This window comes from Aricia agestis, chromosome 16, assembly GCF_905147365.1.
Source record: "Aricia agestis chromosome 16, ilAriAges1.1, whole genome shotgun sequence".
Lineage (NCBI taxonomy): Eukaryota > Metazoa > Arthropoda > Insecta > Lepidoptera > Lycaenidae > Aricia > Aricia agestis.
In genome coordinates, this window is record NC_056421.1 from 410,720 (window position 1) to 423,852 (window position 13,133).

The window sequence follows — 13,133 nt, forward strand, 5'->3', positions numbered from 1 at the left end:
TTGGGCTGATTTTGTAGTGCCGGAGTATGTAAATAAGCCAGGAATGCGGGACAGAATCATAGGCCTTCTTATAATCTATATACATTGTATAGATGCTGCGTTTTTGTTTCAGAGCCTGCTGTGATGCAACTGAGTCTATTATAAGTTGTTCCTTACACCCTTGACTATTTTTTCGACAACCTTTTTGTTGCTCAACCAGTATATTATTTCTGTGTATATGCGTATATATAAGTTCGCTGATACATGCTGTGATGATTTTATATATATTTTGCAGGCAAGTTATTGGTCGGTACTTTGCTGGGTTCGTTGTGTCTGCTTTATCTTTTGGAATCATATACGTTATCCCTTGTGTAATGAATGTGGGCATTATGTCAGGTGAGTGTATAAACGTATTAATGTGTTTTTGCAATAGCGTATGTGTGCATGAAAGTTTCTTGTACCAGAAGTTGTGAATGTTGTCAGTGCCTGTTGCTTTCCAACTGTGTGTTTTCGAAATAACAGCTTTCATCTGGACTATATTTACTTCTTCAAAGGCCATTTCTGGTAAATCTACCAATCTGTTCCTGTCATCATCTATCCACTTATTTGGTTCATGCTCAGTTGCATTAGACCATTTTTGTGACCAAAACGAATGCATGGCTTCTGGTGTGAGTGTTGCTTTGTCTGTGTGTGTATTTTCTTCTAAATTATCTGTTGTGCTAGTTTTCTGAAAATAATTGTTCATTGTTACTGAACTGTTTATTTTGTGTTTTCCTTAATGTACATTGTTTGTATCTTTTTAAGCGGTTTGATAGTGCATTGAGTTTTTGTTTTAATGTGTCTAGGAAGTGTATAATATCAGTGTTTTCCGTTTCGTGTTGTGCATGTGTTTTGTATTATACTTTTATTTTGCTCACGTGTTTTTCTAAGTGTGTTGATCTAATTCCCCTAGCATATTCTGTTAGTCTGCCAATACTTTTTCTAAGATTAGTTATTTTTTCGAGTCTCTGTTGCCAATTAGGTTTAGTATTTTGTCTAGTGTCTTGTTTATTTTATTTTATTTTTATACCACATAAAGTGACTGTTGTGTAGGCAGCTGTATATATATAAGTCTGAAGAGTATTAAAATCTGTATTATTATTAAGAAGGATGGGAAGTAAAGATGTATTTAGGTGAATTATGATCATAATAATATTTTTGGACATTTTTAATTTAGGCAGTGGTGGTCGAGTACTTGGGTCTGAATCTTTAAATGTAACAAAAGTTTCATTAAACGTATCATTTATTTGATTTTGAACATCTATGGGAAATTTTTCATAATTATTGACATGATTAGTGCAAGGGTTTGGGTCAGTAGGATTTATTTCCGTCTGTAGGTTGTCCTCGTCAGTATGCTGTAACGGTCGGTTTTCATTTATCTGCGGTGTACTGTTTTCTGTAATTTGAGCTGAGTGTACCGCTAATTCCTGTTTTACTTCCTCACGGATTCGATTGAGGTGGTCGTTTGTTAGGAGTTGGTTATTGATTATAACTCTCCGTTGATCTGCAATCCTTTGGACTGAGAGGTGGGCGATTGAGGGACATTTCTCTATTATTTCTTTATGTAGTAAGGGCCTGTAATTATTATTATTATAATTATTAATACGTGAGCCAAAAACTTTGTATCCCTTTTGACGAAAAATGGGGAAACGTAGGTGAATGAAATTTTGCACAGTTATAGTTTTTATGGTGAAGGAGTGTATCGAGCTAATATTATTTTGAAATTATGCTTTTATCATACATTTTTTTAGCAAATAAAACATTACACACACTTCAACATACACACTAGGAAAATGACAGATTTTTGAGTGACAAGCCTATACATACGAATTATACTCTTTTATTTATGGCTGAAGTCTGTTGACAACAAGGTGACAAATTGAAAATGGATTAAAGTTTTTTTATTGAATCTTAGATACTAGACAATGCTTACACGGCCGGTCTGAGATCAGCTGAGTCCCAGAGACAAGATTTGAAAAATATATGATTAGGACTTACTAATGTCGTTGAACTAAGGTCGAATTTCGACCATTGGGCGATCTCTAGTTATAATTATTTTATAAGAATTTGTTATGCCCTAAAAGTCCTATAGGTGTCGTGGGAAGTTTGAAATTTGGTGAAATGAAAACTATCTCGTGTCCTATCTGCAAAAATGCTTCGATACCAATTTATATTTATTAATTCAGATGTTTATTTTTGTCGTTAAGACTTTACAGACAAAGAGACACACTTATTATGGAACTATGGATTCAACATACACCATACAAGATGTAGTCATGTCGTGTCGTAGAGTGAAAATGTCCACATGAGTCTCCAAAGACTTGCAACTTTACACTGTTTGTTCAGGGCTGCTACATAAGCAAAAACATAACAGTTTATTGAAAAAGATTAAAGAAACATACTTCGCAAACCCAAAAAGACACTAAAAATATACAGAAAAGTCCACAAATCTTACCCTTCTGTCAAAATAGACTTGCTAAACGTACCAGATCTGTCGACAATTGAAGAAATAAGTACTGGTAAAACCTTTTTATTGAAAAAACCTCTCTATAAAACCCTTTGCGTCTGAGGGACAGGCATATTCGTAGGATTTTTCCCTAAGGGCACATCGTAAAATATGTTCAATGGACGTAAAAGCTGTCTAAGTGATATCTTCGCAGTTTTTTTAGCGTTCTCGAGTTGTATTGTAATCCGTTCTAATCTATATATATATATATATATATATATATATATATATATATATATATATATATATATATATATATATATATATATATATATATATATATATATATATATATATATATATATATATATATATATATATATATAAATGGATTTTCAATTGTTTTAGTAACGCTAAAACTCAAAAACGGCTGAACGGATTGGGCTAATTTTAGTCTTAAAATATTCGTAGAAGTCCAGGTAAGGTTTTAAAGTGACACGAAGTTCACCGGGACGGCTAGTATTATTATAAAAATGAAAAGTGTCCGTCTGTCTTCTTGTTTGCATTTGTATCTGCGCTTTACGATTGTTGCTTACATTGTTGTACGCGATTGAGATGAAATTTGGACTGAAATAATGGACTTTGGTTCCCGGGAAATGGGAATGCATATAATTTTTTATCTTGGAAAAATAAAGGATTTTTTGCTCAATGAAGTTAGTCTATTTTATATAATACTATTTTATATAATACGAGCTTTTGCCCGCGGCTTCGCTCGCGTTAAGAAGTATTATTATATACAAACTTTCATCCCCTATTTTAACCCCTTGGAGGAAGAATTGATCAAAATCCTTTCTTAGCGGATGCCTACGTCATATCATCTACCTGCATGCCAAATTTCAGCCCGATCTGTCCAGTGGTTTGGGCTGTGCGTTGATAGATCACCATGTCTTTGAGTTTTATATGTATACGAGCTTTTGCCCGTGGGTTCGCTCACGTTAAGAAGTATTATTATATACAAACTTTCATCCCCTATTTGAACCCCTTGGGGTTGGAATTTATCAAAATTCTTTCTTAGCGGATGCCTACGTCATAACACCTACCTGCATGCCAAATTTCAGCCCGATCCGTCCAGTGGTTTGGGCTGTGCGTTGATAGATTACTATGTCAATCAGTCAGTCACTCACCTTTGAGTTTTATAGACTAGCTGTCCCGGCAAACGTTTCTTTGCCATAATATAAAGTATTTCACCCGTATTATTTTATTGAAGTGACTAAATAAGTATGTCACCATGGCAACGTACATCGCTATTCTGTAGCATGCAAACAATGGTCATTGTCAGTCTCGAGTTGTAATAATTTACTATTATTTATTCAACAAAATATGCACTTATCAATATAAAAAGTACCCAGTAGCCGATTCTTAGACCCACTGAATATGCATATAAAATTTGGTTAAAATCAGTAAAGCCGTTTCGGAGGAGTACGCGGCCTAACATTGTGACACGAGAATTTTATATATAAGAAGATATAAACCGTGAAGTTTACCTAGCACGACGAGAAACATCAACATGATAGTTCTACACAAAGGAACATAAAAAGAAAATATCTGCACGTCGAGATATCCGACAAAGCATGAGTGCTATTTCAAATTGTACCATCTTATTGTAACTACCATGTTATTCCAAATAAACGTTCTTATTTTTAATACTACCCTCCCTTTTCAACAGTTGTGTAAACTGTCACAGCCCTGTCCAGGTGTAGGTCATGTTTGCGGGCACAAATGAACATTAATTTTAGTTAGAGTCGGTAAACAGCTCTCCGTTAACCACCTTTATACCGCGGTTAATTTATCCTAAGCTTCTATTGAGCTTTTCAAATAAAACACGCGCTTTAATTATATTAAAAAAGCTTTTTGTAAGTTCGCGCCGTTTTAAATTTCAAAGTTGAAAGTTGTGATTTATGGCTTTTTAATTTTTTTAATGTTTAGCGAAAGCTGAGGGTTTTTTCAAACAAATTAATGACAGAAAGTTTTGAAATGCTCTGTTTTAATTGTTATAAATTGGAAAACGTATAACTAGTATAACTAGCTAAAATCCATACTAATATTATAAATGCAATTCTACAAGGCACAGGTTCGGCCTCATATGGAATATTGTTCTCATCTCTGGACAGGGGCGCCAAAATACCAACTGCTCCCTCTGGATCGTTTCCAACGAAGGGCCGCTCGAATTGTTGACTGCCATAGTGTTTCAAACAGCTTGGACCCTCTGGAATTACGCCGAGATGTAGCTTCACTCTGCATCCTCTATCGGTTGTATCACGGGGAGTGCTCTAAGGAATTGTTCGGAATCATACCTGCAACTTTTCGCTATCGTCCCACGTGAAAAACATACCATCCTCATCACCTTGATGAGTGGCAGTCTTCCACAGTGCGTTTTTCGCGTAACTTTCCGCCGCGCACTGTAAAACTCTGGAATGAACTGTCACCAGCAGTATTTCCGAACCGATACGACCTGCAAACCTTCAAGAAAAGAGCGTATTCCCACTAAAAAGGCCGGCAACGCACCTGCAGCTCTTCTGATGTTGCGAGTGTCCATGGGCGACGGTAGTCGCTTACCATCAGGTGACCCGTTTGCTCGTTTGCCCCCTTATTTAATATAAAAAAAATGCGAAAGTGTGTCTGTCTGTCTGTTACCTGTTCTTGGGGGGCTCCCATACAAAACACAACTTTTGGCCTATTTTTTCTCTATAACGGTACGGAACCCTTCGTGCACGAGTCCGACTCCCACATGGCCGATTTTATTGTAAACATGGTATCAAATTTGGGCAATCTATACAATCAAAAAAGAATTTTGAAAATCTGACCACAAACAGCAAAGTAAACATTAACTCCTCTTTTTTTGAAAGTCGGTTAAAAAAAAAGTATCTAAAATGTTGACCAGGGATGTAAGGTATCATCATGCCAAATTTAATTTAAATCGGTCCAGCGGATTCAGAGATTAGCCTGTACAAACAGACAAACAGACAAACAGACAGAGAAACAAAAATTTCAAAAATAGTTAAAATGTATTCTACTACTCTTCTAATATGCCCCTGACTGGTTTTTTCAAGTTTATTTTCAATGTACAAAAATTTTACCTCTACGATTTTATTGTATAGATAGAATAGATATATTTTTTAATATAAAATAATCTTTAAAGCAGTTTTTTTATATTTTTATAGTAACCAAACCTTGACTGACTGATGATAACACATCTACATATATTATAATTTTATTATAGAAATTACTATTTAGTACACAAATCAATAGGCGTGATGGTTTTTCCGTAAAGTGTACCACAAAAGTGCCCAGATTGTGTATTCCACAACTGTCGCTTCGCTAGCCTGGAATTTTGTTTTTTAACTGATTGTGCCCGGAGGCTTACGTTTTTAGCTGTATTGTGTCTTAATAATCTTATTATGAACTTGCTAAAAGGCTGTCGAATTTGAGCTTGAATGGTATAATAAAGCCCATCTTGATTGTGAGACTTACAATAAAAGTGTTTGATGTTCTAAAAGCACAGGTACGCCTTTTAAAAGATTTCCTCAATGTTTTGAAGGTACATAATTTAATTTGAGTAATGTGTTCACTCCTATACACATTCAGTGAGTATTCTAGCAAGAAATGACGGAAAAGAGATGAGAAAAATATTTCTATAGTGAGTCCATAGTGCAATATATTTAATAACGTGAGTGCATTCGTGTATGTAGAACTTTGATATACTGATAATAGTAATGTGAAAGCTTCTGAGAATATACGAGCCGAGTTATTTCTTTTTTTTTTTATAAAATAAGGGGGCAAGCGAGCAAACGGGTCACCTGATGGAATGCAACTTCCGTCGCCCATGGACACTCGCAGCATCAGAAGAGCTGCAAGTGCGTTGCTGGCCTTTTAAGAGGGAACAGGGTAATAGGGGAGGGTAAGGATGGGAAGGGAAGGGAATAGGGGAGGGTAGGGCAGGGAATAGGGTAGGGGATTGGGCCTCCGGTAAACTCACTCACTCGGCGAAACACAGCGCTAGCGCTGTTTCACGCCGGTTTTGTAGTTCGAGAAAAATAGTATTCTTGACATACAAACTTTGATCCGCTATTTTGCCCCCGAAGGGTTAATTCAGACTGCTATGCGACGCGTAGATGCATTGCTATATTTGTACTGAATTGACAGATTCTGTCTCTGTCGATCCATTAGAAATACATCTACCGTAGATGTATTTCTAAATTTAATAACGCGTCGCGTTGCGGTCTCAATTGACGTGTTTTTAAGATCCAATAATATAAAAAATACGTGGGAGAGCCATGCTTCGGCACGAATGGGCCGGCTCGACCGGAGAAATACCACGTTCTCACAGAAAACCGGCGTGAAACAGCGCTAGCGCTGTGTTTCGCCGAGTGAGTGAGTTTACCGGAGGCCCAATCCCCTACCCTATTCCCTTCCCTACCCTCCCCTATTCCCTTCCCATCCCTGCCCTCCCCTATTCCCTTCCCATCCCTGCCCTCCCCTATTACCCTATTCCCCCTTAAAAAGGCAGGCAACGCACCTGCAGCTCTTCTGATGCTGCGAGTGTCCATGGGCGACAGAAGTTGCTTTCCATCAGGTGACCCGTTTGTTCGTTTGCCCCCTTGTTTCATTATAAAAAAAATAGAATCGCTGCGCTGAGCGAGGTCGCGTCGCGATTCTATTGGTTCTCTAAAACACATTCCTCGCAACACATCTCTGGCGGAAACGCAGTCTTAGGGCGTTCGCTGCGTTGAGCATGTGCCCGGCGCGGCTGCCCGTCGCGGGCGCCTGCGCTGTGCGCTCGCCATAGTAATCTCTATGGGATGATATGAAACAAGTACGGTACGCCTCGCTGGTGGCCGCGCCGCGCCGGGCGCACGCTTAACGCAGCGAACGCCCTTAGGGGTGAAATTTTTAATATTCATACATATTGAATTATGAGCCCAAAATTTCAAGTTCCTTGCTTTAAATTGCCTGTGTGAAAGGACATAGAATAGTCTTAGCATGGCAAAATGTACTCCCGCTGATAACAAATTTCATACATAATAAAATTTAGTACATTCTTAGTACCTTTCTTCCTTTACTTTCGGATACTGATTAATTTGATATCCATCCATACTTGATATTATAAATGCAAAAATGTGTCTGTCTGTCTGTCTATCACTCTATCTGTTTGTCTGTCTGTCACCTTTTCACGCAAAGACCGCTGAGCCGATTTTGCTGAAACTTGGTATGGAGATACTTTTATTCCCGGGAAAGGACGTAGGATACTTTTCATCCCGGAAAAATGTACGGTTCCCGCGCAATAAAGGAATTTTGGCACAATTGAGTCGCGGGCTTTATCTCGTAATTCATACTTACCAAAGGTTAACAAAAAGCATCCAATATTACATTACAGTTAACTCTACTTGTTAGCAACATTTTAAAGCTAAGAATTACGAATTATCGAATTACTGGAATCCCCCGCCGCATTTGAACCTCGAACTAATTGGTCGGTGTCGGGTTAGCTAACAAGATAAAACAAAAACATTACTAATCTAATAAAAACATCTTAAATCATTACTCCCCTATTGCCTATATATCTACACCGTTAATTAAAGATGTGAGTGGAAGAACCAGATATAGACGTGGGAGAGCCATGCTTCGGCACGAACGGGCCGGCTCGACCGGAGAAATACCACGTTCTCACAGAAAACCGGCGTGAAACAGCGCTTGAGCTGAGTTTCGCCGAGTGAGTGAGTTTACCGGAGGCCCAATCCCATACCCTATTCCCTTCCCTAGCCTCCCCTATTCCCTTCGCTTCCCATCCCTACCCTCCCCTATTACCCTATTCCCTCTTAAAAGGCCGGCAACGCACCTGCAGCTCTTCTGATGCTGCGAGTGTCCATGGGCGACGGAAGTTGCTTTCCATCAGGTGACCCGTTTGCTCGTGAAAAATGTACGGTTCCCGCGGCAAACGAATTTTGGCGCAACGGAGTTGCGGGAGACATCTAGTATATTATAAAGTAGAAAACTTCAACCACGATGACAGTTAACTAGGGAGTTGAGAGTCAGGAGTCGAGTTACTGGAGTTACCGCGCAAACTCGAACCCGCAGTAATAGCTGGTGTCGGGTTAGATGTAACGAGATATTGACCGGGGTTTATTCAACTAATATTTAGATATACAATATATACAAGTTAGTAGTGTTAAGACCTAAATATTGCTAGAAGTCTAGCGTAATTAGTAGCGAAAGAGAAGAAATAGTAAGCTCACGTCCAAACTCGAGTTTTTTTTAGGAGTAAAATATTACGTAGAACATACAACACTTTAGGTTAAAAAAAAGAGACTCCAAGAAAAGCAAGTCTGTCAATTTAATGTGTATCTTTTTGTGAAGTTCATAATGTTTTATGCAACAAGAGATATTTAATTGTGAGTTTATATTTTAAACTTTAAATTTGATTTGATCATAGTCTTCGGTCATTATAAAGTTTTATGCAATCACCAAGCAAAGCTCCATTCCGTAACGAGTAACAACATTCAAAAATACACTTTTTTAACCAAGTTTTTGAATAAAAACCAATTAGCTATATAGATGTGGATTGGGCACTTAGTCCCGGCGGCCAATCAAGCGGCGGCCCAGGGGAATTGACAGCAATTACGACAGAATACTCCTACATGGCGGGGCCTGAATTTTAAATACGATTTTTAGGCAATAATGTATTCAAAACAAAACACCAGTTAAAATATATAGGTAATATTTTAACTGGTGTTTTGTTTTGAATACATTAAGAATTGAGTAAACAATACGTGTGGCATCCTTTTGTGGCATTTAGACTCCGAAGGGAGGTTCTCGGTATTTACTCGTATTGTATAGAAACTAAACGGTACCAAGTAGCATAAACTATAAGGCTGGTTTTATCGTTAAGCGTTTTGGCAGCGCCGTTGAAGCGCGCGTTCGAAGATGTATGGGTGTAGTAGTTGTGTTTCAAAGTCGCGCGCTTGAGCAGCGCCGTTCGTTCGTTCGTTTGTGAGGCTGGTTTTATCGTTAAGCGTTTCGCAGCTTCATTGGAGCGCGCGCGTTCGAAGCTGTAACTAACGTATGGACGAACGGCGCTGCTCAAGCGCGCGACTTTAAACCGCAACTACTACCCCCATACATCTTCGAACGCGCGGCGCTCCAACGGCGCTGCGAAACGCGTAACGATAAAACCGGCCTTAAGAGTCGAACTGTAAAGTCACGCTGCTTAAACGCAACAGGTGATATGGTGAAATTGTTGGAGAATCGAAATTATTCTCTTATGAGTACCCATTCTTTAATTTTATATAGAAATATTATGGAAATAAGATGCTCAAAATAATAGATTATACAAGAATAATAATCATTCTACACTCCGCACCACTTGTAAGCGTCTTCCGGTTAGAGTAAGTCCAAGGTCATCGGGGTTCTTTTAATACGAAGGGCGACATATTATGGGTCATGATTTTTAATCCAGTGTTTATTTTAGCCATAATTGTGCAAGTTCGACTTGTACAACAAAAACATAGCAGACGTCATCGAATCTACAATTTCACTTGTAGATTTTCTACTAATAATTTTAAGAGCTACGCTAAACCACATACCTGGAATATCCGAAAATACAGGAACGTCATGATGATACACGGTATGTAAAATGAGCCGAGACTCGAGTAGATGACGTAGTCGGTGTTGTTGAAGAGGCACTGGTCGGGGCTCCGGTCAGGGCCGTCGTTAAGGCCGAGGACGACGGGGGACCCGATGGCGGCTGACACTAGCCACGCCACTGCGATCATCAGCCAGACGCGCGCGCTGCTCTTGTGCTTCGCGTATTTGATGGGCTGGGTCACCGCTATGTACCTGGAAGAAAGGTGGATTTATAGCTAAAACTGTGACATTAATACCTCGATTGTGGGTATCGCAGACACAATCGAATTTCAATTGCTATGCGTCAGCCGGGTGCTTGGGGATTGATGGGTTAAGGCATGATATTATATCTGGAAACAAGGCTGGATTCAGGGTGCGTTTTCACCAGAGATGTTAGAGAAATGTTTTTTCACGAATCGCTGGGCCGAGCGAAGCTACTAGCTAGGTTAGTGAAGAGAAACTATTGGTTATTGAAAAAAAAAAAACAATAATGTTCGGAACCTAAAAACTCTTGAATTTATTAACACCAACTTCGTTTTTTTTAAGCGTATGTTATCCAAAGCGTGCTACTCCTCTCGAACGTTTACAAATAGAACATATTATGTCAATGACCTCGCGTCTCAGCTTCATCATATGTCTATTTTCATACCATTACACCTACACGTGTGAAACTACCTTTATAACTCACACGTGTGTATCCAACACCTATCAAACTTTATAAATCCTTATAGTTTACTTAGGGCAGTTTTATAAGAAAAGGGTCCAAGCCTCATTTAGGGGTTCTCATTTAAAAGACAAGCGGAATCCCCGTGCCATCCATCACGTCAAATTAATCGCCCCACTTTGTATACATTGGAGTGAATTACTCGAGAATAACGATTGGGATGATCAATTAACGGGGTTAAAATATAAGTGAATGAGTTTTGTGATTAAAGATGATAAAATGAAAGTATAATATAGACTTACAATGGTCTAGTCTACATAATAAGACGCTCTTATACTCCTATGTGTTCTACTTAAAACCAATCTTGCCTGATGCGCTCTAAGCGTCTTAAGATGGCCTTTAATTACTTTGATATCAAGAATGAAGTACTTAAGTCAGAGCGCACTCAAGAAACAACCTCTCATTGTAAGTAAGTATATCTGCTACATTTTTGTAGCAACTGCTACGGAGCGTAGCACTACGAGAATGCGGCGTAGCACGTCTACGAAAAAACCATGAAAGCAAAATACATAATTTAAGTAATAAGTACCTGGATGACCGAGCTTTGCTCGGTATAGCAAACACTCATTGACTTCGTGTTACTTAATAACGCCATCTGCTGGTCGTTAAAACAATTAGTTGCCAACAAAATAGTATTATTATTCGCCAATAGCGGTCAGGAAGAGTCATATTTTTCAGTTTATCGATAAAACACGAATAAAAAGACATTTTCTGAAAATGATTCCTAGCTAAATCGATTTATCGCCCCCGAAACCCCCTATATACTAAATTTCATGAAAATCGTTGGAGCCGATTCCGAGATTCCAATTATATATATATATACAAGAATTGCTCGTTTGAAGATATAAGATAATTATTAAATTATTGCTGTTTGATGATGAATACGTGGCAATATGATTTGGCCTTTAGTGAGGTCTCTGTCTGTTGGTGTATCTTTAGGTCTATAATATTTAAGCTTAAAGGCACAAGTTGGAAGCCGGCTACATGAGGTTGCAGCAGACGACGTGTCGTCACGACACTACTGATTTCTATGTATTTCTATGAAGGCGCGAAACAAGTTTAGATGTATATTATATTATTATAGTATACAGTGTATTAGTGTAAACACCGTTATCCTTGAAAACATCAAATGAGCCCGTCAAAATGAGCAACTTTTTCTATGAGAACAATTCTGAGAACTCAAAAAATAATGCCGTCTTCATACCCATACGGATGCCCGGATCGGCAGTTTGTATGGGTATGAAGACGGATTTTTTTGAGTTCTCAGCATTGTTCTCATAGAAAAAGTTGTTCATTTTGACGGGCTCATTTGATGGTTTCAAGGATAACGGTGTTTACACTAACATCTTGTCTTCTTGTATATATATTTATAACCCACGATTGAATATTACATAATAAAATATTGTTTCAAATGTAATACACGATAAAATATTGTTTCAAATGTCCAGCGTAAAGGATATAATACACAAAAAAAGAACTTTTATTATGAACACTGCTAATAAACGAATTCCTACGCAAACGAACGGGCAACCTGCAGTAAAAATAAATATGAAAGCTAACTCATCAACATGTAAAACATAATTTCCATATCACATCATAAAAATTTTTTAGTTCAACGACCAAGTGTCATGAATTTTATATCAACAAATATGGCTTCAAATAAAAACTTTATTTTGCGAGGTTTTCGTTGCAAAGTATGTTGTTATATTCGACTGAATGTCCAATTATATGTTTTATTTGTTGTTTCGGCTTTTATTAGCCAAGTTCAGTTAAAACTTATTCAACAAAAAGAGTTATAAAATTACTTACTTCATATTACTTTAAATAAAATATGATGAAAATAATAAACAAACAAATACGTTCGTCCTTTGTAAATTGCAAAGTTAAAAGCTTAATTACAAATTATATTAAGTTCAGAAAATTATATCTACTTAATAATATAATATTGTGCCTTTTACTCATTACAATATAACTAGATTCTTCTCGCGACTTCATCATACATATACAACGGGTACCATACATTTTTCACCGATAAAAGCTAACCTTCATTCCAGCTTAGGTACAAATTAATATAATTTGGTCAAATTCACCTAAATCCCTTATACTTAGTTTCGCATCCAACATTCTGCCCATTCCTAACAAAACAAATTAACCTTCTCTATTAAATTAGTAAAAACAAATCCTAATCCGAACTGCCTACACAGAAGTTATATCGAATTGTTGAACGATACAAATCAGATTATCTGGATACAGCTTTCCATCCGAAAC

At 37.7% G+C, this 13,133-nt stretch overlaps 1 protein-coding gene across 2 annotated transcripts in view; it reads right to left on the reverse strand.

Annotated features, from left to right (window-relative positions):
• LOC121734592 (dopamine D2-like receptor) overlaps nucleotides 1–13,133 on the reverse strand; it is a 96,894-nt gene that overhangs the window by 51,162 nt on the left and 32,599 nt on the right. For both annotated transcript variants that reach the window (XM_042125173.1, XM_042125172.1), the window contains exon 3: nucleotides 10,102–10,354. In XM_042125173.1, coding sequence (XP_041981107.1) covers nucleotides 10,102–10,354 — 253 coding nt within the window. The remainder of the gene's footprint in view (nucleotides 1–10,101; nucleotides 10,355–13,133) is intronic.